The sequence below is a fragment of the Equus quagga genome, chromosome 13, assembly GCF_021613505.1.
Source record: "Equus quagga isolate Etosha38 chromosome 13, UCLA_HA_Equagga_1.0, whole genome shotgun sequence".
In the NCBI taxonomy this organism is placed as follows: Eukaryota; Metazoa; Chordata; class Mammalia; order Perissodactyla; family Equidae; genus Equus; species Equus quagga.
Window position 1 is genome coordinate 68,995,014 of NC_060279.1, and position 25,209 is coordinate 69,020,222.

Consider the following 25,209-nt stretch of genomic DNA (forward strand, 5'->3'; position numbering starts at 1 on the left):
CTTTATATTTGAAGTGGATTTCTTGTAGATAACATATAATTGGGTCTGGTCATTCTTTATATTCTGATGGTCTCTGTCTTTTAAAGGTATTTAGATCATTCTCTTTTAGTGATTATTGCTATGTTTGGGCTAATATCTACCATGTTTATAAATGTTTTCTATTTGTTGCGTTTGCCTTTTGTTTCTTGCTCCCTCTTTTTAATGCCTTATCTGATTTTAATTGAGCATTTTGTCTGATTCTATTTTATCTCTTCTCTTTCCATATTGATTATACTTAAAAGAATGTTTAGTGACTGCTCTTAACTAATCTAAGCCCATCTTTAAATAACATTATAGTACTTAATAAATAGTGCAGGTATCTTATAACAGAGTATTTATTCCCAATTCCTCCCTCCCATCCCTTGCAACATTTGTCATTCATTTAATTTATCCATATGCTGTAATCACTTAATATATTCTTACTATTATTTCTTTAAACAGTTATCTTGTAAGAATAAGAAAAATAAATTATTTTATCTTCCCTTCTTTTATTCCTTCTCGAATTCTCTCCCTTTCTTTATGTAGATCTAAGTTTCTGATCTATATCATTTTCCTTTTGTCTGAAGAACTTGTTTTAAATATTTTTTACAGAGCACATCTCCTAGCAGTGAAATTTCATCAGTTTTTGTCTGAGAAAGTCATTATTTCTCCTTAACTTTTGATGGATAATTTCTCCAGATATAGAATTCTAAGTTTATTTTTACTTCTTTCAACACTTTAAATATTTCACTTGACTCTCTTCTTGCTTGCATGTTTTCTGATGAGAAGTCCAATGTAATTCTCATCCTTGTTCTTCTATACGTACGGTATTTGTTTTTCTCTGGCTTCTTTCAAAGTGTTCCCTTTATCTTTGGTTTTCTGCAGTTTGAATATGATATGGCTCAATATTATTTTTATTTTTATTTCTAACCTGCTTGTTATTCTTTGAACTTCCTGGATTTATAGTTTGGTGTCTGTCATTAATTTTGGAAAGTCATTGACCATTATTACTTCAAATATTTCTTCTGCTCCATTCTCTCATTATTTACCTTTTCGTATTCCACTTATGTACATGTTACAACTTTTGTAATTATCCCGCAGTTCTTGAATACTCTCTTCTGCCTATTTCTTTTGCATTATAGTTTGGAAAGCTTGCATTTTCTTGTCTTCAGGCTCACTGATTCTTTCCTTGGCTATGTTGAATCTATTGACGTGCCATCAAAGACGTTCTTCATTTCTGTCACAGGTTTTTGATTTCTGTATTTCCCTTTGGTTCTTTCTTAGAGTTTTCATCTCTCCGTTTACATTACCCATCTGTTCTTGCATGTTGTCCACTTTTCCCTTTAGAAACCTTAGTATATTAATCACGGCTGTTTTAAATTCCTCATCTGATAATTCCAACATCTGTGGCATACGTGATCTGGTTCTGATGATTGTTTTGCCTCTGCAGACTGTGTTTTTTCTTGGCTTTTGGCATGCCTTGCAATTTTTGGTTGAAATCTGGACATGTTGTATTTAGTAACGGGAACTGAGTAATAGGTCATTTGTGTGAGGGTTTATATTAATCTGGCTATTGAGCTGTATTTAGTGTATTTAGCTGTATTTAATCGAGCTGTGTTTAGTGTTTGCTATAGGTGCTATAGGTGTCAAAGGCTTCAAGTTCGTCTAGTACCCTTGTTTTTTTTAAGATTTTATTTTTTCCTTTTTCTCCCCAAAGCCCCCCGGTACATAGTTGTGTATTCTTCGTTGTGGGTTCTTCTAGTTGTGGCATGTGGGACGCTGCCTCAGCGTGGTCTGATGAGCAGTGCCATGTCCGCGCCCAGGATTCGAACTAACGAAACACTGGGCCGCCTGCAGCAGAGGGCGCGAGCTTAACCACTCGGCCACGGGGCCAGCCCCGTACCCTTGTTTTTTTTGAGGAAGATTAGCGCTGAGCTAACATCTGCTGCTAATCCTCCTCTTTTTTGCTGAGGAAGAGTGGCCCTGAGCTAACGTCTGTGCCCATCTTCCTCTACTTTATATGTGGGATACCTACCACAGCATGGCTTGCCAAGTGGTGCCATGTCTGCACCTGGGATCCGAACTGGCGAACCCTGGGCCACGGAAGTGAAACGGGCGCATTTAACCACTGCGCCACCAGATCGGCCTCTAGTACCCTTATTTTTGCCATTCCTCTTGACTTTGGGACTCTCTTCAGAGATGGTCTGCATTTTGCAGTTCTCTCAGTTGTTATCCAGTATTATTATACAAGAGTCCTGTTGGTGTGATAGTATGATGTGAGGGAATGAGAGCATTCTATAATATTCCAATTAAATGTTAGTGTTTCTAGTGGGCTTGTGTCCTGGAACTGTGACCTGCACAAGTGCTTCTCCAGTGGTGTCGTTTGTTCCTCCCCTGTTTCTTACTTCTTTTCCTGGCCACTGAGTTTCCAATTTATATCCTTGAAGCTCTGACTCCTGTTGACTATTTTCTCCCTAAGGTGGGACAGGAAGACTAGGGAAACTGGAGTGGGAGGAATGTCCTTCCCTAATTTGGATAAGGCTCTGGCAAAGTCTTTCCACCTGGACAGTAGGCCTTTGTTATGAAGAACATTCTGAGAGTAATTCACAATAATTACCTTCTCCTCTCCCTGCCAGAGCTAAGAGTGAATCTTTCTGATCTTCACAGAGAGCATGGAAGGGTTCCTGGATGTAGAGCCTCCAGAAATGTGGGGGCCCTCTAAGACTGTGGTCCTCAGGCGTTTCTCATGCTCATGCTGGTCTACACTCAGCCTCCATCAATTGATCAGTATTACTGTATAAGCATCCCTATCAGTTTGTGGCACCGGTGGCTTCTGATCTAGGGAGACAGATCTCAGTTCTGGCTCTTTGCATAGTCTTGTCTCTCCAATTTCAGAGTGGTGGTTTGCCATGTGTTTTAGTCATCTCAGGCTGCTCTAACAAAATACCATAGACTGGGTGACTTAAGCAACAGACATTCATTTCTTTTGGTTCTGGAATTTGGGAAGTCCAGGATGAGGTGCCAGCTAATTCAAGCTACCAGCTGATACAACCACTTCCTGGCTTGTAGACATTAGCCTTCTTGCTGTGTCCTCACCTGGTGGAGTGAGAGGGAGCTCTCGTCTCTCTTCCTCTTCTTGTAATGACATTAATCCCATCATGGGGGCCCTGCCCTGATGACTTCATCTCAACCATTGATCTCCCAGAGGCTCCATCTCCAAATACTGTGACCTAAGGGTTAGGGCTTCAACATAGGAATTTTGGAGGGACACAGTTCAGTCCATAGCACCATGTAACCTCAGTTTTCTGATGGGTCTAAAGGAAGTCATTGATTTTCAGTTTGTCCAGTTTTCTTGTTGTATAAAGTAGTGTGATAATTTCCAAGCTCTTTAAATATAGCGCTGATGCCTTTCCTATTTACTAATATGTGTGTGTATCCAAGACAATAAATTTCCCTTTGAGAAATTTTCGCTGCTGTGTTATTGCTTTCTATTGTGCGTTGGACATTGTATATGAAAAATTGAACAAATTCTTTGTGACCTAGAAGGATATCTTACTATTTGCTTCTGCAGGGAGCAGGGAGCATTAGATGTCTCTGACCATCTTAATATAATTTCACAGACTGGAAAGATGGGAAGGTGAATTTGAATCTCTGTGAGGAGTTGTCTCTCTCTGACTTACTCTTTATCCTAAGTTGTAGATCCTCAAAGTTCTGACACAAAACCTGTGGAAACTTATAGGATATTCCTATCCTCAAGGGATCTAGAACTAAAATTTTGTCTCTAACTCTGTGAAGTTGTTAGAAGATCTGCCCAGGTTCTCAGTGTCTCACTTTCTCCTCTTCAGGAGCCCTTTAGTCACCTGTCAAGAGAAAAGGGCCTCAAAGGTAGGGCTAACCTCTTTGGGTTTCTCCTCCCAGATCTTGGTCATTTCATATTTTATTGTCTTTTATTGCTTCATTCCCTGTTTTTCACTTTATATAGCTTTTTTTTTTTTTAGCAGGAGAGTTGTTCAGAACTTCCTGGTCTACCACTACCATATTATGCTTATTTTTTAGTTTAAAGTTATTGTTCACGTCAATAAAATTTTAGTCTTCCACAAAATTGTACATATATTACCCCAATATAAATTTAAGCTTAATGACCTGTCCATGTATCTTCCATAAAACGATTTATTGCTGTGTTTCAACAATAGTTATGGTCTACAGTGAAGGTTGTAGCTTTTACGTGCTTTTACTTTCCATTTGACCTTTCTGTCTTGAGAATTCAAATCCTTCTATGCTAAAAGGGCCTAAATAGTATATTTACAACTTTGTGTCCCCACAGATTCTAATGTAATGCCTGACACATGGAACCTCACTGAACTATTGTTAATAATTTGATATCCCTTCAAGTAAATTTTTTAAAGATATTGAATATTTTCTGAGAGGAGTGGTAGAAATTGATTTTATATTAATAAAATTCTATACTCTTATTTTGAAAATTGAGATTTATTATATACACAGAACAAAACTTGACTTTCTAATTTTCATTTCTGTACTCTCATTGCTCTTTCTCTATTACAATAAATGAATTAGATCCACACTTAAGAGAGAATCAACCACATGGGTGAACCTCGAGGGCATCATGTTAAGCGAAATAAGCCAGACAGAGAAAGACAAACACCATATGATTTCACTCATATGTGGAATATAAATGAACTTGCGGACAAAGAGAACAAATTAGCGGTTACCGGGGGAAGCTGGGTGGAGGGTGGGCACAAGGGGTGAAAGGGCATACTTATATGGTGTATGACAAATAATAATGTACAACTGAAATGTCACTATGTTATTAGCTATTATGGCCACACACACACAAAAAGATAGAATCAACTTTTGTAGATATATTTACAACATCTTGCTCAACATGTTTTAAAGTTATTTTTATTGGAGTTTATGTTAGCAAAGTTCCCACTTAGTTCTTATTTTTCTTTGCTTTTCTTTTGCACTTTTTTAGAACAGATAATCTCTGGGGAGGCATATTTGGTAAAGATTTATAACTAACAGCATAAAATAAAGAGCTGATTTCTATTAGACAGCATGTCGCTCTGATATATTTAGTGTCTGCATGTCAGCTGACTATGTCAAGTGAGTTGTACTTGGAAATAGATCACATGTAAGTTACATGAATTCTCATAATAAAACAGGTCAGGGATTTTTGTGTTTGCCTGTTTGCTGTGTTGAGTTTCTACTACCGTTGCTGTTTATTTTGGTGGGAGCTGGACAAATTTATACAGAGTTACAGACTCTGCTATATAACCACATGTAACGGGTCCCGTATTTCTGATTTATTACGGTAATGTTTTGGAGCCCCTTATGAACTGCCATATGGGCATCTCTCTTTATACATCTTGGTTTTTATAGATGAATTGCTGAATTAATATTTGAAAAAGAAATTAATGCTGTTACACCTCTTCATAAACTTTAGAATCATTATGGAAATACTTACAATCCTGTGAAAAACTTTAATTCATTAATTCCATAAATTATCTTGGTTAGAATACATTTCTAAACCACCTCATTGAGTTTGAAAATCATCAAGTCTCAAAGAAAAGAAAAATGCAATTAAGGCTTTTTGATTTTTATCTCATAAGACACATCACCTTAATTTTACTTGTAGATATTTCATATATTTGATGATATAATGGCATATTCCTTTACATTCTATATCTACTAGGACGTGACCGTTTATATGCAAGAGTCTTATTGATTATAGAATATTTGTCTTTTATTTTTCTTCTACTCCAGTAGTTTTGACAAAATGTAAAGTTTAATAGAACAATCCTTTTGTCTATAAAAGTCAGCTGGTAGAGCTGTGTCCCAGTTCAGCAATAATCTAAGTTGCATTCCTCTCAAATGTGTCAAAGATTTTTAAATATAAATTATAAGAAAAAGGAAAAAAAGCCTCAGATAAAATATCAACTTTCCTCTAGGGTGAGTTGTTTACTTTCATGTTTTGTTAGTATGAGGCCTTTTGATGGCTTAGCTAAATTATGGGCTTTGCAGTCAGAAAAGCCTGGAATTAAATTCTTACTTTACCTATTTCTGACTGTGTGGCTTTAGGCATATAACCTTTGTAATTTTCATTATTCTCAGTTTTAAAGTGGGAACATAAATGACTAATTCACAGGGTTGATGCAAATATGAAAGGCATATAATACATTTCTGCTGTGTCTGACGCTGAGGCACAAACTTTCACGATCAAGACATTTAGATTGACAGCACAGAACACATATGCTGCTTATTTCTCTCTTTGCAAGTTAGCCCTAGTGAAGCCTTCTTCTGAAATATTCTCCCTCTGTGAAAAGTTTTGAGATAATATAGGGAGGGAAAGAGAGCACATGATATCCACAAACCAGAAGAATGTTCAAAGAACAAGCTGAAGAGCAAAAGCACAAATCAGCTTGGCTTGCATTGCCACAGATGTAGCGCGTGAGGTGCTGGATCTAGAAATCTGCATTTGCAAACAGCACCTACAGTAATTCTGACATACACTAAAGTTCAGAATCTATCATATCAGGGAAGACGTAAATAAACATTTATGGCATAAAATTATTTTTTTAGAAAAGAGAAAGAGATATTTAAATCTATGCATTTCTTTATGAATTGTGATGGTACGAAAAAAGTCTTCATGGGAAATTGAGGAAGGTTTCCTAGGCAAAGGAAATACGTTTGAAGCCTGATAATATGCACTGGATTTTTCATTTATAAGGTAATGTAACATCAATCCCATGGCTCATTCACAAACATTCTGAAAAAAACTCCCATTAAATATAGAATTCCAAAGCAGAACCTTTTTTATCGTATGTATTAAAAATATTTCAACTAGTGGAGCAGAACAATACAAATATTGTTGTTCAGTCACATATATTTACTGACTAGTAATGGTGCTGGGGCCGGCCCAGTGGCATAGTGGTTAAGTGTGCACATTCTGCTTTGACGGCCCAGGGTTCGCTGGTTCGGATCCCGGGTGCAGACATGGCACCGCTTGGCAAGCCATGCTGTGGTAGGCGTCCCACATATAAAGTAGAGGAAGATGGGCACAGATATTAGCTCAGGGCCAGTCTTCCTCAGCAAAAAGAGGAGAATTGGCGACAGATGTTAGCTCAGGGCTAATCTTCCTCAAATAAAATAAAAAAATAGTAATGGTGTATATTTTCCCAATGACATTGATATTAGAAAGTATTAAGGTGCCCAGGGTGCTGCTAAATGATGTTTCTGCCTGCTCTGTCACTGTCTACACTTCCTATTTCTATGTCTTACTTTATTTTACTAATTATTATAAAATTAATACGTGCTCATTAAAAAAATTCAGGTATGACTGAAATATATTGAATGAAAGTCCCATATCCCCCAGCTCACAATTTCCCTCATCCTTTGTAAGAAATAAAAGCTTAAAATTTTGACTGTGCCAAGATATTTTTATTACTTACTCAAACTAAGTACCTTATATTTCTTCATGTTCTCAAAATTCAAATAACTGATAAGTTGATCAGGTAAAATGTGAAAGATTGCCACTTGTATGTGTCCCCATGCCACTTACCTGTCTGTTGCCACTGTCACTGTGCATCTTTTCTCCTAATCTCATATAATGCTGAGACCATCATAGTGGCATCTATCTAAATCCATGAACTTAACATTAATTTTGAAAAAATGGAAGATATTTTGGAAGGTTATGTAATTCATCTTCCAGCTGTTCTCCACAAGAAATCGTAATTAGGGCTTGTATTAGCCCACCAGTGACACCCAGGAAAATAGAAGTATAAGAAGATGTGATGAGGATTGAATGTTTATAGACCAGGTTCTCATCCCTGGATGTGCGTTACCTTGATTTGGAGAGCCTGTAAATACACACACACACACACATACATACATACATACATACATACATACATACATACATACCACATCCAGGATATGGAATTTTGACTAGTGGAATAGAATGGAACTTTCTAGAAGGGTCTGGTTATCAGAGTCCAAATATCTGTGGAATTAAACAGTGTTCTCCTAATTATGTCCTAGGAAACATTAGCCAGGAGTATGGGCCTAATATGTTTGAAACATGCTGGATAACTGTCCTTGTCATGGGAGATCCAGGCACACTTGCACATGCACATTTGACATGCTCTGAGAGATCCTGTAATCAAGAAACCTGTTGAATTTTGTTTTGTTTTGTTTGTAAGTCCAGTCTGTCCCAAACAGACGCATCCAACAAATACTTTATTGAGAATTAATTTGAGCCAAGCCGTGTTCTAGGTACTGTGATGGAAGGTAGTAAAGGTCCTGCTTTAATGGAGCTTGTCTTCTAGAGGGATGAGATAAATAAATAATCATCAAACAAAAGGAGACACCCAAAATAATGAGTAATATGAAGAAAACTAAACAGGAAGACAAGAGGCAGGAGTGCCAGGTACGCTACTTTAGAAGCTGTGATCAGAAAGAGCCTGTCTTAGGTGGTAATATTTTGGCCAAGGCCTGAAATGACAAGAGGAGCTGGTTGTGCAAAGATCTTGAGGGAAGAACTTTCAGAGTAGAATGAACAGCTGGTGCAAAGGCCGGAAGCAGGACTGAGCTGGGCTTGTTCAAGGACACCCAGTATGGTTAAAACATCATGGAGGATGTGCCAAAGACTGATGTATGTCTGATAAGGAGGGTGGATTTTGTTCTAAATGGTAAAGGAAGCAGTCGGCGTGACATGATTAAATTCACCTTTAAAAGTTCTACTGACGGCTCAGAGGGGAAGAGATCAGGGATGTAGATGGGAAAGGTGACAGAGAACAGACGCATTAAAAAGATGAGGAAGAGGCCATTGAGGTAGTTCTGGTGAGGTACAGCTTTGCTGAACTGGGTGGTCATAGATGAGATGAAGAGAGATGCCCAGATTTTGGTTATAATTTGGAGGTGCCATGATAGAACTACCTGTGGTGTGTGAGCCTGAAAATGGGTGTATGGGGTACTGGTGGGGAGGGGGCAGGAGGTAGAGAATTGATTAATAAGGGGAATCAAATCAAATTAACTTGACTATGAATCACCCAACTCTTTTTTTTTTAATGTATTAGAAAATATTTTGGTAACTACCAAGAGAGGGATATTTGTGAAGTAGGAAGAAAAGAAGGCAAATGACAGACTCCCTGGGGATTGGTATTCCTAATGCGTTTGCCTTCGCCTTGGATAATCGACACGAGGTTGACCTCATCCGTTGATCCGCTCATGGTAGTGGCATTATCCTTTATTTTTTTTCTGCATTGTTACAGTTAAAAAAAGAAGGAGGAGGAGGAGAAGGAGGGAAAAGAGGAGGAAGAGAGAAGAAGGGGAAAAGGGAGGAGGAGGGAGGGACGGAGGAGAAAAAGAAGAAATAAAAATTAAATATAAATTATTGAGAACAACTTCTGCTTCATGCTAATTTTTTCATACATGAAGCCTCACAGTATGTCACGTAAGAGGAAATAAAAGCTATTTAGCTGCTAGGTGCCATAGGATGTGAGGTTTGCAGGTTTGCAAGTGAGTTGTGTGTTAGGTAGAGGCATCTTGATATTGTGGAAGGAATATAGCTCCTGGTCTTACCATATGATCGTTTTACAAACACCAGATACTTTTCTTTTTTTCACCTTTCTGACCTTTAATTTCCTCTCTGCAATTTGACTGTGCTAGCTTAGCATCATTCCCATGGTCTTTCTAGCTTTTAAATTTTAGAGTCTATGAGTCTAATTACAGATCTTTCCAAATTATTATTGCTTCCAATTTCCCTTAACCATTTTTAATGGGCACATCCAGCAGTGCCATGAGGTTTAACAACCTGTCATCAGAGTGTGGTCCTGACTTGAATGTTGGGGGATCCTTTTGTTTATGTTAATGAGTAAGATGAGGAAATGAAACAACAGAAACAGGTCGTAAATTTTCTCATTCATCAGTGATGTGAGCAACTTCTTTGCTGAATCAGATCCTAGTGTTTAAATACTGGAAGAAGATTTTATCAATGTTTTGCGATGTTCACAAGTTGACAACTTTTAAGTTTACTCTACATTTGATAGAAACAATCTTTATCGAAGCTATCATAGTTGAAACCTGGCTTAATGGGGATGGTGGAATTTAAACTACTCAATATAAAGAAAAGTTTGGGCAATAGTAACTTCCCTGGATGGAGCGACATTACGATGTTAACTGTTAATATGATTTTCTTAAAGAAGGTAGCCGTTTTATAGTAAAAAAGCAAATCAGACATGGCTCATCAGTGTTATTGCTGACAAAGTGAAATAGACATTCTCCAGATACATTGAATTCTTTCCCTTTTCTTCTAGGGTTTTTCAGGAAATGCAAATGCAGACAGCGTTGTGTACTATAGACTCCAGCCTTCCATCAAAGCCAGGTTTCTGCGCTTCCTCCCTTTAGAGTGGAACCCCAAGGGCAGAATCGGAATGCGGATTGAGGCGTTTGGATGCGCATATCGTAAGTGTGTGTTTACCGAACACACTGAAATGGATATCAAAAGAGATGTTTTAAAAGCCAAACTGCACCCTGAAATAGACTTTATAGCTATGTAAAGAGATATAAAAACAGGAATGATTTTTCTGGAAAGCTGTTTTTTTTGTGCCCGTACATGCCAATATTGACTTTAGTGTTCAGCTTTTGTATTTTGAATCAGAAATGGAAGCATTCTATAGATAGATAGGTCAATATAGAGAAAGATACAGAAATACGTCTGTAGAGATATGTGAATGCATTTATCCAAACCTAATATTATCGACTAGATCCTAACTTTCAAATATTAGGGCTTTTCCCCCATGGACTATATTTGATGATGTTTCATTTGGATTCTCTGAATTTAATAAGAGAGAGTTTTTGATTTAGTATAATTAATCATATGTTAGGAGACCAAAGAATGTTTTTCTCTCTAGCCTAAAAATAATATGCCATGTAACTCACTTAGAGACGTGCTGTGCCCTCCGCATAAATTAATAGAAAAGGTAAAGACCTCTGCCAGAAATAAAATATGTTTGAAATACTTTCACATAGAAAAGATAGAAACCACAGATTTCACTTAGTCTCCTCTTAATGAAGCATTTTATTATATCTTTTTGTGGGGCAGGGACCTAAGAGTTATTGATGGCCCACCTCAAGCCACACCATCCTGTTACATGCTCTTTCATTATAGAACAATGAGCTAGTTAATATGATCTACAGTTATCAGATGAGCAGTCTGAGGTTTGGAGAGTTCAGTAATTTGCCCAACATCTCACAACTAGTACTCGGAAGAATCTGGAAAAGAACCCAGGACTGTCCACTACATCATTATTCCTCTAGTAAACTTTTATTTTTCAGCCACTGAAGCTTTTTTCACACATATTTGATGATGTTTAATTTGAATTCCCTGAATTTAATGAGAGAGTTTTTGATTTAGTATAATTAATCATGTGTTAGGAGACCAAAGAATGCTTTTCTCTCTAGCCTAAAAATAATATGCCATGTAACTCACTTTGTGATATAAGTAAAATTAGGTTCTGGTTCACTTTATTTACATAAGAGGAAGGGATGGCATAAAGAGGGCAAGCAACTTGCTGAAGTTGTCTACACTGTGTCAGAGAAGCCGTGTTATAAAGATGCATGAGTCTCTTTGCATGCTTAGTGATGTTCCCAGTGCCCACCTCCACCATCAAACGTGATTGCCAAACCTTCTGTTCCCACCAGGACCTATAGAAGGATAGTAGTATTAATATCAATAGTAGTACTAATAGCGATAGCACTAATAGTAATAGTGTTAATTTTATAATTCTAGAAATAGGAAAGTTTTTTCTTGAGACTTTATTATATGTGTGGTACCATATTAAGCAGTTAATGTATAATTGAAAAAAAAGTCCAGATAAGTGTTATTCGATAACTACTCCATTTCCCCACTTTGCAAATAAGTAAGCCAAAACTTAGAGAGGTTGACTTGCTCAAGCCACACAAATAGGAAGTGACAGAGCCAGGTTTGCAGCCCAGTCAGCCAGACTCCAGAACTCAAGCTCATGGTCGTTTCCCTCCAGTTGTTGAATCACAGAGATGAGCCATGGGCGGCTTACTGCTCACCATCTGCCCAACTTACTGCTGGCTTCTTGGCTTCAGGAATCCAGTGTAGCTGCTCTTGTTCTGTGGTAGCTCCTGCATTCACAACTATCACGCTTGAATAACACCCATCCTTAAAAAAAAAAATCCCACCCCAAACTGAGATTCTGGAAGGTAGAACCTAACAGTCCGTCTTATTTGTCTTTGGGTCATAGCGTTTAGCAAAGTCCATGCCACATGATGCACAATTAGCAAAACAAACTTCAAAATGGTTCTTGTTTATGATTATATTCTCTGCTTATTCAGAGCATCCACCTTGCAAAATATTTATTAATCACAGTATAATAATAGCTAACAGTTACTGAGAATTTATTCTGTGTCAGATTCAGTTTTTATAGACATTCTAATTTGATCCTAAAAATCACCCGTCTAATAGAGTCTTAGAAATATTAAGCAATTTTCCCAGTAGCACATACTGAATACCCATTCAATCTAGTATGTAAATTCTAGATTGGTTTAACAAGACTATGGATGCTGTTTTATGGAAACTCAAGCACCACTCATAAGGTCCCTTCGCAAGTGACTGCTGAGCTACTGGTTCCTTTGAGTTCTCTGCTGCCGTGTGCCAGATGATAATTCAGATCCCCTCCCCCGCTTAACGTTGATCTGGCACCCTATGGAGCATTCTTTTCGCTGTGACTTCATTTGCTATCTCTTGGAGTAAGCACACTGTCCATGTGTTTAGTCAGCCTCCTTTTTTCAGATGCACAGTTGAAATAGCAGTGCTGGAAGCCAACATGATTTAAACTCAAACATAAACACATATGGTAAAACCATATGACAGGATTCAGTGTAAAATTGCCATTGTAGAATTTTGGATAAAAGAGAAAAAAATAATAAACTTAATGGAAAAATACTCTCATAGATTACCTAAAATAACCCCGAAATGGCTTGGATGTGAGTGATTTATGGGAATGTATTTAATCAAATTGACTTTAATTCTTCAATTACACTAGGCCGGGAGGTTTGTATGCAACCAGCCAGCCTGTATGTCTACACCGTCTGTACTGAGTTAATGTGACTCTTGGGTGGGCCTTGCCTGAGCCACTCACTCAAGAGTGGTGTACACTTGGGAGTTTCAAGTCTTCTGTCATGGGGAAAAGCGAACCTTAGAGAAATTAAGAATTTTGTCCAGGATTACACAGCCTGTATTAGATCTGGGATTTTAAAATCCAGATTAATACGTGTATGAATCATACATGTAGTCATCGTTTAAGTATTTATTGACACTTGCTAAAGGAGAACTCTACTAGGTATTGGGTGTAGGCAGAAATTCTAAAGTAATGTATATTTCCTTGGTAAAGATGGGCATGTGCAATGTCGTAAAATTGCACAGACTCAATGCAAAATGTTGTAGCGTGAGTGAAGCTGTGAGGAGTAAAGTGATTGGTAAATTGAGATTAGTATAAGAAAGTTTATGGCAATAAAAGTAAGATGCAGATGTTTCCACATGGGAGGCTGGGAGGTAGTCCAAATAGGAGGAGATCCCAGCCAAACACAGGACCAAGGGTTGCTTGGAGGATCAATTGCATTTGAGAATGCTCATTCAGACTGAAATGAGGGCTACAGGGTGGAGGGTTAAATCTGGAGGCAGAGCTTAATTAGGAGGCTTCTGAGCTTGTTGTGCTAGTGCCAGTGGAGCCTCCAACTAGAGAACCAACAGTCAGGAGAGAGGGTTCTCTTGATCTGAATCAGATTCAGAATACACTGAGGATCTTGAATCAAGACAGCTTAGTGATTGCCTGTGAGGGGACACTGCCTTATCAGATTTGAATAACTTTCTTGAAGGTGGTGCCACTTACTGGAAGAGGGCACTGGAGAATAAGTGAGTTCTGGAAGGGAACAGGAGAGAGAATTAATTCCTTTGCTGACTCATTGAATTCAAGTGTGAAATATGGAAGGTTGGAACTCCAAACCCTCTGGGTTGAAGATATATAATTGAAACGTATATAGATATCATCATTATTATTAAATCATAACATTTCCACTGATTGAGTTACTGTTAATAATAAAAGTATAAAGTGCTATGTTTGAACAACTACTTATGTCTTTGAAGAGTAGAAATGTGTTTCTATCATAATTAAAGCAGGTTGTTTATACTGTTTTTCAAATAGTGTGCATTTTTATGCGAGGCCCCCCTTGTGCCTAATACACGTGTTGGCTAAAGTTATAGATGCGAGTTGGTCCTGTAACTATTTCAGGGAAAGAGGTTATTGTGAGAACCACAAATAATTTTATTACCCTCTGTCCCAATGACTTAGAGCAGGAACTTGTTATGAAGGAGCATCAAGTGAATGGAAAATCCATATCAAAGAGCATGTTCTGCTTTTACGTCGGTAAACTTGAAGTTGTTTCCTGAGTAATGAGAGAAGTAGGAGCTAAATTTTGTGGGTTCAAAAGGAAAGTATAAATTTCAGATGTCTTGGCTGTAGCAGCTGTGAACATGTTTATAGATCCAGCCAAGAGATGTAGGTAAGGAAATAACTTGTGGAAGAAAGAAGAAGAAAAGAAAATGTTTGATGATAAAGAAATACCACTCTAGTAAATGTTCCAACGGAAAGTAAACAATGGTAAACAAAGACAGAGAAAAGGCAATAACTGGATGAAAGTGAATGTGTCTGAGATGTCCTTAGGAAGTGGCAATTAAGCCGCAGGAGATAATGTTCTTTCATTGTGGATAAGTTGCTGAGGCAATTGGCCTTAGTATAAATTCTAAGTTTCTTTTCTCTAGTGCTTTGTAAACATCCTCATTTTGCAATCCATGATCTTCCCTTCCTCATCCTTAAAGGTATAAGAACTTCTGACTACCCAGCTGTACTAAACTAATTTCAGTTTCTTTGGCATGCCATGATTTCATGATTTTTCTAGTCTTAGGATCTTTGCGTGATCCCTAGGGCAATCACTACAAAGCCAGCCTTCATTCCTCTACCTAGATAATTATTTCACTCATCGCCTTTTCTCAGCATAGAAATCACTGTTTCTGACAACTTCTGTGACACCCCACATTTTGGTCAGAGGATGTTTCCACCTGCTCCTGGAACAGCCAGACTGCTCCCGATCATACCATGCACACAGTATCTGTATTGTAATTGGATATTCCTTTTTTGTTATTAGTCGTAGGATAGATGAATGAATGAAAGGTGAGCCTCAGGAAGGCTTTTCCCATCATCCTGGTGGCATATTCAGCCTGTGAAAGATGAGGACACAGGGAAAGCTGAGTGAAAAGATTGGAAGAAATGTATGGAAGTGTCAAACTATTGTGTTCATTTGCTTAAATGCAGACAGTTTGAGAGAAAATTATGGGTTCAATTTAATAAATCGAACATAAGTCAATAATTACAAAACTCATGTTAACTTAAAAAAATAAGAATGTACATTTTGTAATGTAAAAAATATTGAAAGTGGAAACTACTGACATCAGTTGATTTCAGTGTAGAAAACATGTTAATAGGAAATATAAGAGAGTAGCATGAGAAATGGAAATGTTCACCTGGATGAAAAAAACAGTGAGAGAACACTAGATAATAGTCTTCTGTCGATTCAGGATACTAATCTCTCATACCACAAGTCTGGTTAGGGGAAAAAAATGAAAAGCAGCAAATTTGTTATATTTACAATAAAGAATAGTTATAATTGAATTCAATACCTATTTATTAAGCAGCTCCCACATGTTAACTACAAGATCTTGACCGAGGTGAATTAAATACAACCCCTGCTCTCAGAATGGTTATCAGCTAATGCTCTAGCTGAGGAATCCCATTTTATGTCAAAGTTTAAAAAGAAGATAGATTCTGGTTGGCGTAAAGTCAGAGAGGATAAATTCTAATTTTTTGCAAAGGTTATAGTCTTAAGATTTTAATTTGATGACAAGTGAAGTTATATTAAAGTTAAAATAAGTTTGGCTATTATAATACCAGAAAAGAAGGAATCTATGAAAACCCAGCAGGATATGTCAAAAGAACTCAGTGAGGAGTCTCTCACTGACCAAAGATGGAAACGTTTTAGCGTTAATAAGGATAGTCACAGCAGTTTTGAAACATTAAATATGTTAAATGGGTTCAAGATAATACAAAAAAACCCCCCACAACTCATTGATCATCGATGAGAAATGTTATGGTACCAACTCATTATTTTGAAAACTGAGAAATGAAGGGAAAACATCAAGCATTCACCTTATTTTTCCTATGTAACCATAGTTCAAGGTTACCAGAGTGGCTAGAGATTTAGGGTGGAATAATGAAAAAGAGGGAGTCAGAGAGGGAGTGACTCAACTCCTGCATACAAATTCCTCTTAAATCCTTGGCTGATTCCTGAACTGCACGTTCCTAGAAGAGACGCTGAGGAGCCCAGGTGAAGGCAGGAGCTGGGAGGTTAAAGTCCTCAAGACTTCCGTATCTGCCCAGTGCTGGGAAGAGCACCTTTGGAGTTCAAGCCCTGCCAACGGAGAGGGACTTGTTAAAAAGCCTTGGGCTTCTATCTGAAAAGTCAGAAGGGCATCACCTTAGGAGTAAAGACCACACCCTAGGAGCAATTCTTAAGTCCTAGGGCTAAGGACAAAACCAAAATAGACCTGTCCCAACAAAACCTGGAATGGAGATTTCACAGGGTCAAGATGACCCGTCAGTAATTCAACTCCCTGTGGACCTCTTCCATTTACTTCCTGTCACCACCATGCATCCCTCCCCAGTCTCTCATACCCTCCCAACCCTCCTCCCTCTTCCATCCCCTCCCCTTCCCCACTTCCTCTTCTTTCCTGACACTAGGCATTTTCATAGGTGGCCATCTATTCAGTTTAAGTATCACTTCCTCAGAGATGTCACTCTTAATTGACGAGCTAATTGAGATCTCTCTGCTCAAAGCTCTCATATATCCCTGTGCTTTTCCTTCAGGCTCCACTTACAATTTCTAAATATATCTGTACACGTGGGATGAGTTACCTGACATCCCTCTTTTCTGGACTGGAGGATCTCTGAGGACAGAATGTGTTCACTGTTGCAAAATCAGTTTCTATTGTAGGACTTGCCGCATATTCCTAATAAGGAACCCGAGAATCAGCATATAACTGACTCCTGTGACCATTACAAAAGTTCCAAATAAATATTAGAAGCAGAAATCTAACTTATATCCTCCAATGACACACTCAAGCATCCTTGACGTAGTAGATCTTTCCAATTTCAACTCTATTTAAAAGGTTAATTTAGATTGATATTTAAGTGGCACTGATCATGTTTGTTCCCATAACCTCTTGGAGTGTTGTTACTGACCTTAGCTCAGTCTATTTAAAACCGTGACAGTAAAGTCACCTTTTCTCTGTGGTCGTATACAGCACTTGACCTTGTGTCTTCTTCCTTTTTATAGTATTAATTTTAGTTGTTTTAAACTTGAGTTCCTTAAATCATTCTGTGTTCTTTTATGCTACTATGCAAAAATAGTACAACCTATTTCCTGTTGATTTCTCGAGTACTTGGTCTCTCCTCTCCATCTCTTTAAAACCCAATTCAGTAATGCAGATCTCAAGTGCCAGTACATCATGCCAGTGCTTTAATATTTCACTGTATAATAGTTTAACGGCAACTCAGTCTAATTTATGTTTCTTAGAATTCAAAATTGGACCTCTGTTTAGTAATTCCTAGGTAGTAATTTTCAAATAAAGAAACAGTATGATCAGTGTTTAAGACTGACTTCATGTTTAGCCAAGAAGTGTTTGGTCCATAGCTCTTTTCTCCAGTGGTAGCACTCTTTTTCTATTTATATTTTTGGGGTGATTCCCAAAGAATTAATAGAAGACTCTCATGTGTTTTTCAAGAATTCTTTCATGACCTTCAATAAAGTCAATTTTTTATCATTCAAGGATTTGTTTTCCAGTTCACACATTTTCTATTCTAATTTTTCCTGCTTAAGTTTCTTAGTCAACTGACCTCATCTGTAATGCGATAGTTTAACTCATAGAATTAATTTCTCCCTGAACCATCTTTCAGGGATAAGTCCCTACCACCTCCACAATTTTCTATGAGTACCACCTACAGAATAAATAAATAAGACGTATTCATTTTCCATGGTACAATTCAATATGCAATGTGGTTGTTCATTTTCAGAGAGTAGGTTTCTATAGCGTACTCGTTCTTCTTGTCAAATAACCCCCATGCTGTCGTCTGCCTCAGGATCACTCAGGAACCTGTATTCCTGGATATTGTTCTCAGAGATTCTAATTTGGTGGACATCAGGCAGAACCCAGGATGTTGAGTGTTTGTGGAGACCCCAAGAGTTTCTTCTCAGTTGATTCTAACATGGCGGAACCATGGAGCCTCAGTTTAAGAAAGCATGCTCTTGAACATGTTTTTCTTTAATAATCAACTTGGGGGGTGGGGAGGACATTGCTTTTTCAAATAGCAACTTCTCATAATTTGAGGAGCCTCACACTTCTGGAGTAGGGGTAGGATGCAGGGGTGAGGGAAGGAAACTGGGTCAAGTGGAAGATCTTACAGTGAGGAGTGTGTTTGCATGTGAAATATGCAGAGGTGGAAAAACAATTTGCTGCTCACAGAGATAAAGCCTTTCTGCAATTTAGTTGACATCCTTCTCTGAGGCTGAGTGGATCGGCTCCTCCCGCACATGTTAGAAACCATTCGGGACCCAGCCCTGATGCAGAAGCAAAGCTCTGAGCCCCAGCATGAATAATCACATCTCAGGGCTTTGTGTCTTCCCCACTAGACTGTAAGGCTCCTTGAAAAAAAGATGTGCTCTGTTTTTATGCATTGCTGTGTATTCCACTGTCTGCACAGAAAGCTCTCCGTTAATATGTGCAGAAAGGAGCATAGAATGCACGTTTCAGCAATGCCACTTCTGACACAACTCCCTGAAAGAAATTTGAATATTTTCTATTGGAAGACCCTTCATTCCACAGAAGATTGTATTTCTGAATCATACACATAAAGCAGATTAAACCTCTGTCTCAAGGTCACAGGGAGAATTGATATGAGAGTAGGGCCTACAGTCTTTGTGAGCCTCTCCTTTCCTTGATTCCTGCTATAAATGAGAAGATTTGAGATGGAGATACTCACTGGGGAAGATTCAGGTCACCGACGGTTGCTGTGGTGAGTCAGCTCAGGCATTTGCTGACAGTCAGAGAAAAAGCCACAGAACCCGCAGATGGCTCAAAATCGTTCTTGCTGCATAACCCAGCAATGACATTGATAATTGAATATTTCTTGTGCACTTCAGAAATTCATTATTTTTAAAGAGTACACTTTTTAAAAATAAATACACCAAATGTATTTATTAAACTACTTTTGCTGCACCTATTTTTCTGCCCAATATTCCAATAACAATTAATAGCATTAGCATTAGTAGTAGTTAACATTTATTGTGTTCTAATTATGTGCCATCAACTCTTGCAAAAATTACTCAGCTGTGCATTCATACAGTAATCCTACGAAGAATATGCTATTATCATTCCCATGTTACAGATGAGGAAAGAGGGAGAAAGAGCTTAGGTAACTTGCTGTGATAGAGAGAATCATGCCCTGTGACCTGTAAATATATTATATTATATGACATAGGTACTTTACAGATGTGATTAAATTAAGGATGCTGAGATGGGGACAGTATCCTGGGTTATCCAGATGGGCCCACTATAATGCAAGGGGTCCTTATAAGAGAGAGATGAGAGAATCAGTCGGAAAAGGAGATGTGACTATGAAAGCAGAAATGATGAAGATGCTGTGATACTGGTCTTGTACATGAAAGAAGGGGCCATAAACCAAGGAATGCAGGTGGTCTCTAGAAGCTGGGACAGGCAAGCAAAGGGGTTATTTTCTACGGACTTCAGAAGGAAAGCAGGCCCAGCCAACACCTTGATTGTAGGACTTCTGAATTCCAAAACTGTGAGATAATAAATTTGTGGTGTTTTATGGAGCCACGTTTGTGGTCGTTTGTTACAGCAGTAATAGGAAACGCCTATACTTGCTGAAGGTAGAGTGAAGATTCAGACCCACACAGACTAGTTGTCTTAGCTACTAGGCTAAACTAGAATATCCACTATGAAAAGTGGCTGAGAAGGAGCTAGACTAAGAGGAAGTGAGCATGTCAGAACGACTTGCTACTTGTTACTAGAAAATTAGAGTTCATGCTCACCCCATGGTAAGAAAGGCTATGACAGGCTTAATTATCAACATTGATAATATTATTATTAATATTGCTAATAATATTATTGATATTTATAGTAATCCAATCACTAAAATATAACCTCAATTAATAAGCATACTAATGAACAAATTTACAATTAAAAAATCATTCTTCCTTCTGATCAAGTAACACATTTCCTCCTATGTCTTTGGACAGTAAATCTTTTATTGTTTTCAACTTTCTGAACTTATGATTTCCAAGTTTTCCTATAGTCAGTTTTCTAATACCTTTGCTTTTCCTATTTATACAATTCAACTGAATACGAAAGATCCTTTTTCCAAAAGTGCTTGACAAAAGATAGGAAGAAATGTGATACTGACTCAATTTAAGTATCAGTATTACTTTGGATTCTTAAGTTAGTGTTTCTAAACAAATAAATATTGAGTTGGATTAATCTCATTAATGGTATATACTCGTATTAGGTCTTTGATAGGTTAGTTTCAATATAAAGAACTATTGTTATAAATCATCTGCTTTTTCTTTTGTTGGAATGTTTGCGTTGATGGTGCTCTTTTGAGTTCAAAAATCTAAGAATCTTTGTGGAATAGTGAAAGTAAATTCACCCTCACCGTTACTGGTGATGGCTAAGACTTGAAATGTTGCTTCCCCAGTCGATGATGTGGAGCCCAAGTATTCTTTTCAAGTTAGTAGTGTTAAAATAATAATTTTCGGTAATGTGAAAACATGACTCTCATTCAAATATAGAACAAACACATATCAAAGATGCATTTGATTCATTAAAGAAGGAATCAGAAGACTAAGAAAGCTAGTTCAAAGGAAATTCAAGAGACTGAGTGTACATAGAAATCCCAGAAAGAATGGTGGATTGCTACCATTATTTGGTTAAGTACACAAATGGTTTTAATGCCCAACAGGACAATAAAACCATGGCCTTTGGGGATATATTTTGTACCAGACAGAAATCATTTGCACCTCTACTGGGAAAAAAACCTACAAATTAATATGTAACTCTGGTCCTAATCTGTAATAAATAGTAAATTGAGACGTTTATTGCTTCACTAGAATTAAATAATCTTTAAACGAGCCTGTAGAAAATAGTCAGTGTGACGTTGAAAGAATGAGAAATTATGCCTTTGATTTATTCCCAACTTTTCCACCTTTTTTTAACAGTGATAAGATCACTTTCAAGAGAGACTATATACTTCTCTCTCCCGCCAGCACCCTAGGAGTGCTAGATGCTGATGATACATTGAATTTAGATGCTCTCTCTGTCTCTCTCTCTCTCAAAAGATTAGTTTTTTTTGGATAGTGCCAGATTTTTATATCTTTAACCTATGTATCATAACTCAGTGTTTTTTAGTTATTGTTTAAAATTGTATGCTTTTTATGTATCAGATATGTTGTGTAAAAGGCTATTGATAACAGTGGCTTATATTAGGCCTATTAAAAGTGAGTTTTCTGTCTAGAGTAATACTGTTAAGAATCATCCTGAATTTTTTCGTTTATGAGACTCTTGTATGTATATTGCATGTATGTATCTTGAAGTTTTCGTGTACTGCATTGTGCTCACATTCTGAATCATATTTAGCTTTTTTTTTCCCCTGAAGGGTGTTGTTCACATGCACGTGACACCTGTGATGTGATTGTAGCCAGTTCGTTGATCCCCCTACTTCACTACTTTCTTGCTTTCAGGCCCCTTTTTTCTGGGAGAGCCCCCCTCACTCCTACGTCCTCCTTCTGAGAGCTAAATTACTGACTGTCCTTGTAGTTTCTCAGCAATTCTTGGAGCTTCCTTTCAGGACAGCGAAGGAGAGAATGTGTTGAGAGAGTGAGTAGGCCTCTTGGAGTTCAACGTTCTAAGAGTAATTCTAGTTTATGGGGACAAGTACAGGACTTGAAGATCATGGAGTATAGGGAGATAATTGATTACAATCTGCTTGGGCCTCAGGTTTCCAGACATGAGAACTAAGTTTGCCCAACTACCTTAACTAAATGACCTCAGTCTTCTGTTAATCTTGGTCAGAAGGCCTTTTATTGTCTGTAATGGTTTTATGAATTTATTTGTCCACTTGCTAATTCTTGTCCATCTTCACTGACTGTAAACTTCATGAGGGCAGGGAGCACATTGGTGTTAATCAGTCTTTTTAGCTCAGCATCTAGCACAGTCTCTTAACATGATAGGCTAAATAAATATTTGTTGAATGGATGTATCAAATTACGTAGCGTTATACCTGTGAAGTAGGAAGAAAATAGGTGAGAGTGAGAGAAAATGACAAGTGGCTTCAGTGTAAGAGCTGAAACAATATACTATTGCTTTAGGCATCAATTTTCTGCTACGTTTTCACTATCCCATTTCACTGATAGAAATATTCCGGGCACAAAGCTTTAGGTGCTGTGGAAAGTTAATATGACCATTATAATGTAACAGTAACAATAGTGAAGGAGAAGAAAAAAGAAATAGTAGGCTAAAATAACACAGGCTAAACTTTTACTAGAAAAAAATCTCTTGGTAGCTAATTCCAAAAATAGACTTTATCTAAAATAAAATCATTATTAAAATGGTTGCCTTTAAGCAATACATTAACTCAGAGGTAACTGCATTGCTCCAAATGTGTCAGCATTTAAAGCCTGTCTTATTGGAATTTTTCTTAATTTATTGTAATCTGATAATCATAGAACATGTTATTTGTATTTGACACAGACTTATGTTTTTGCCATGCACATCCATTCAGCTATATAACAAGGAATAATTGTTCGGTTAACATTATTCTTTCTACAGAATGCAGTGTTTATTCACGCGCACTTGGTGAATGAATTCTTTATAAGCAACATTAACAGGACGTGGAAAAAAATCAAACCTATGAATTTTCAAAAGATAGCTGCATAAAATAGTTGAAAAAAATTTTGGGGGTGGTGACTATAAATGGTTCACATTAAATGTGATGGATAATCTGAATGAAATCGTATTTGGGCATACAAGTAGCTGTAATAATTTTGTCAAATGAAACAAGATGAGTAAACTGTAATGTCATTTTGTTGACTGGGGAAAGTCAGCCAACCAGTTGAAAAATAGCTTCCTGTTTTATTGGGTTTCCCTAACCTCTTCGTTTTTTACATAAATGTACTCTCAAGGGTAATTGCCTTTTCCCCCCCCTTTTTTAATCTTTGACTTGTGAAATGTAAAAACCACTGCCAGGCTTTCTGAGTATTATCAGTTCTTTTTTGTGTCTCTTGTTCAGGGTGCAACCGACTTTGACAGATGTACTGTTATGTTACTGGTATAACATGACATCTTTTTTCAGATGAACTGAATAGAAGTGATCTTGACAATGAGTAGATAAGACACTGTCAGAAAGATGAAAAACATGTCAATGTCACAGTTATGACATAAATGCAACAGAACAGCCCTTATAATATCAATAAGGGAATGTCTTTTCAACAGCGCCCTTGAGAAGACAGAAAATAACACTGCTCTTAAATACTATCACTTAGCCACAAAAATAATAGAATAAAACAAACACAAAGGTCAGTTTATTATTTATTGGAGGTGGCATTTGATGAGTCTGAAGTATGTGATGTATTTGTATATGTGTCTCTTTTATATATGGCACGTATGAAAGAATTTCAAAACCACTCTTTCAGGAGCTAAGAAACCGTTTAACTTCACCATTTCAAGAACATCATTAGGGGCCGGCCCCGTGGCCGAGTGGTTAAGTTCATGGGCTCCGCTTGGGCGGCCCAGGGTTCGGATTCTGGGCGCAGACATGGCACCGCTCATCAGGCCATGTTGAGGCGGCGTCCCATGTGCCACAACTAGAAGGACCACAACTAAAATATACAACTATATACTGGGGGGATTTGGGGAGAAAAAGCAGAAAAAAAAAGAGATTGGCAACAGTTGTCAGCTCAGGTGCCAATCTTTAAAAAAAAAACGATTGGCAACAACTGTTAACTCAGGTGCCAATCTTAGGGAAAAAAAAAAAGAACATCATTAAAAAATATTGATTGTGAAATATGAAAAGTGGTTTTATGGATATTGATTATAACCGTTTTCCTGATTTTCTTTTTTTTTCTTTCATGGAATGAGAAGAAACAGCCTTTCGTAATATAAGAGAAAATTAGGAATACATTTTAAAATGTATTAACAGACCGTGAGTTTTGTAGATAGGTTGGTAAAGACTAAAATGGAATCCATCCCATGTATCAGTAGAGAATTAGGTGTTTGGTGGTTGCCTTTTCTCTTATTATGATGGGCCTGGAGCTGGACTATACATGTATGTGTGTACGTATAATGCTCTCCTTCTATATATCCATTTAAATGCTTTAATGAAAAGCATATTTATTTTTAGAATGACTTTTAATATCTTTGTCTCCAGGATCAGAGGTGGTTGATCTTGATGGAAAAAGTTCCCTTCTCTACAGATTTGATCAAAAATCCTTGAGCCCAATGAAGGATATTATTTCTTTGAAATTTAAAACCATGCAGAGTGATGGGGTTCTACTCCACCAGGAAGGGCAAAATGGAGATCACATCACGTTGGAATTGAAAAGAGGAAAACTCTTTTTACTTATTAATTCAGGTAAAACTATTTGGTGAAGTGCTTGAAAAATCTAGTCATTTAGATATCATTTCAGTAACTTGATACTTTTATGGCTTATCTTATAAAAATTAAGGTGCCTTATTCCCAGATTTAAAGGCTTGTATGTATACCAATATTGCACTTTCATGTAAAAATGGTTCATAATTTGCAAACTGTACAAGACCCTCATTCAATGTTCCTTACAGCATACTGGTAGAACTACATAGCTACTTTCGGACATCATGAAGAAAGGGATGCATCATTGAAAAATATTGAGGTAGTGAAAGTAATGAGGTTGTAGCATAGATAAAATTTACATTGAAAAGGA

General features: G+C 37.4%; 1 protein-coding gene across 1 annotated transcript in view; it reads left to right on the top strand.

Moving 5' to 3' along the window:
• CNTNAP4 (contactin associated protein family member 4) overlaps window positions 1-25,209 on the top strand; it is a 195,497-nt gene that overhangs the window by 73,933 nt on the left and 96,355 nt on the right. Inside the window, exons 3-4 of the mRNA XM_046682909.1 lie at window positions 10,353-10,500; window positions 24,678-24,881. Coding sequence (XP_046538865.1) covers window positions 10,353-10,500; window positions 24,678-24,881 — 352 coding nt within the window. The remainder of the gene's footprint in view (window positions 1-10,352; window positions 10,501-24,677; window positions 24,882-25,209) is intronic.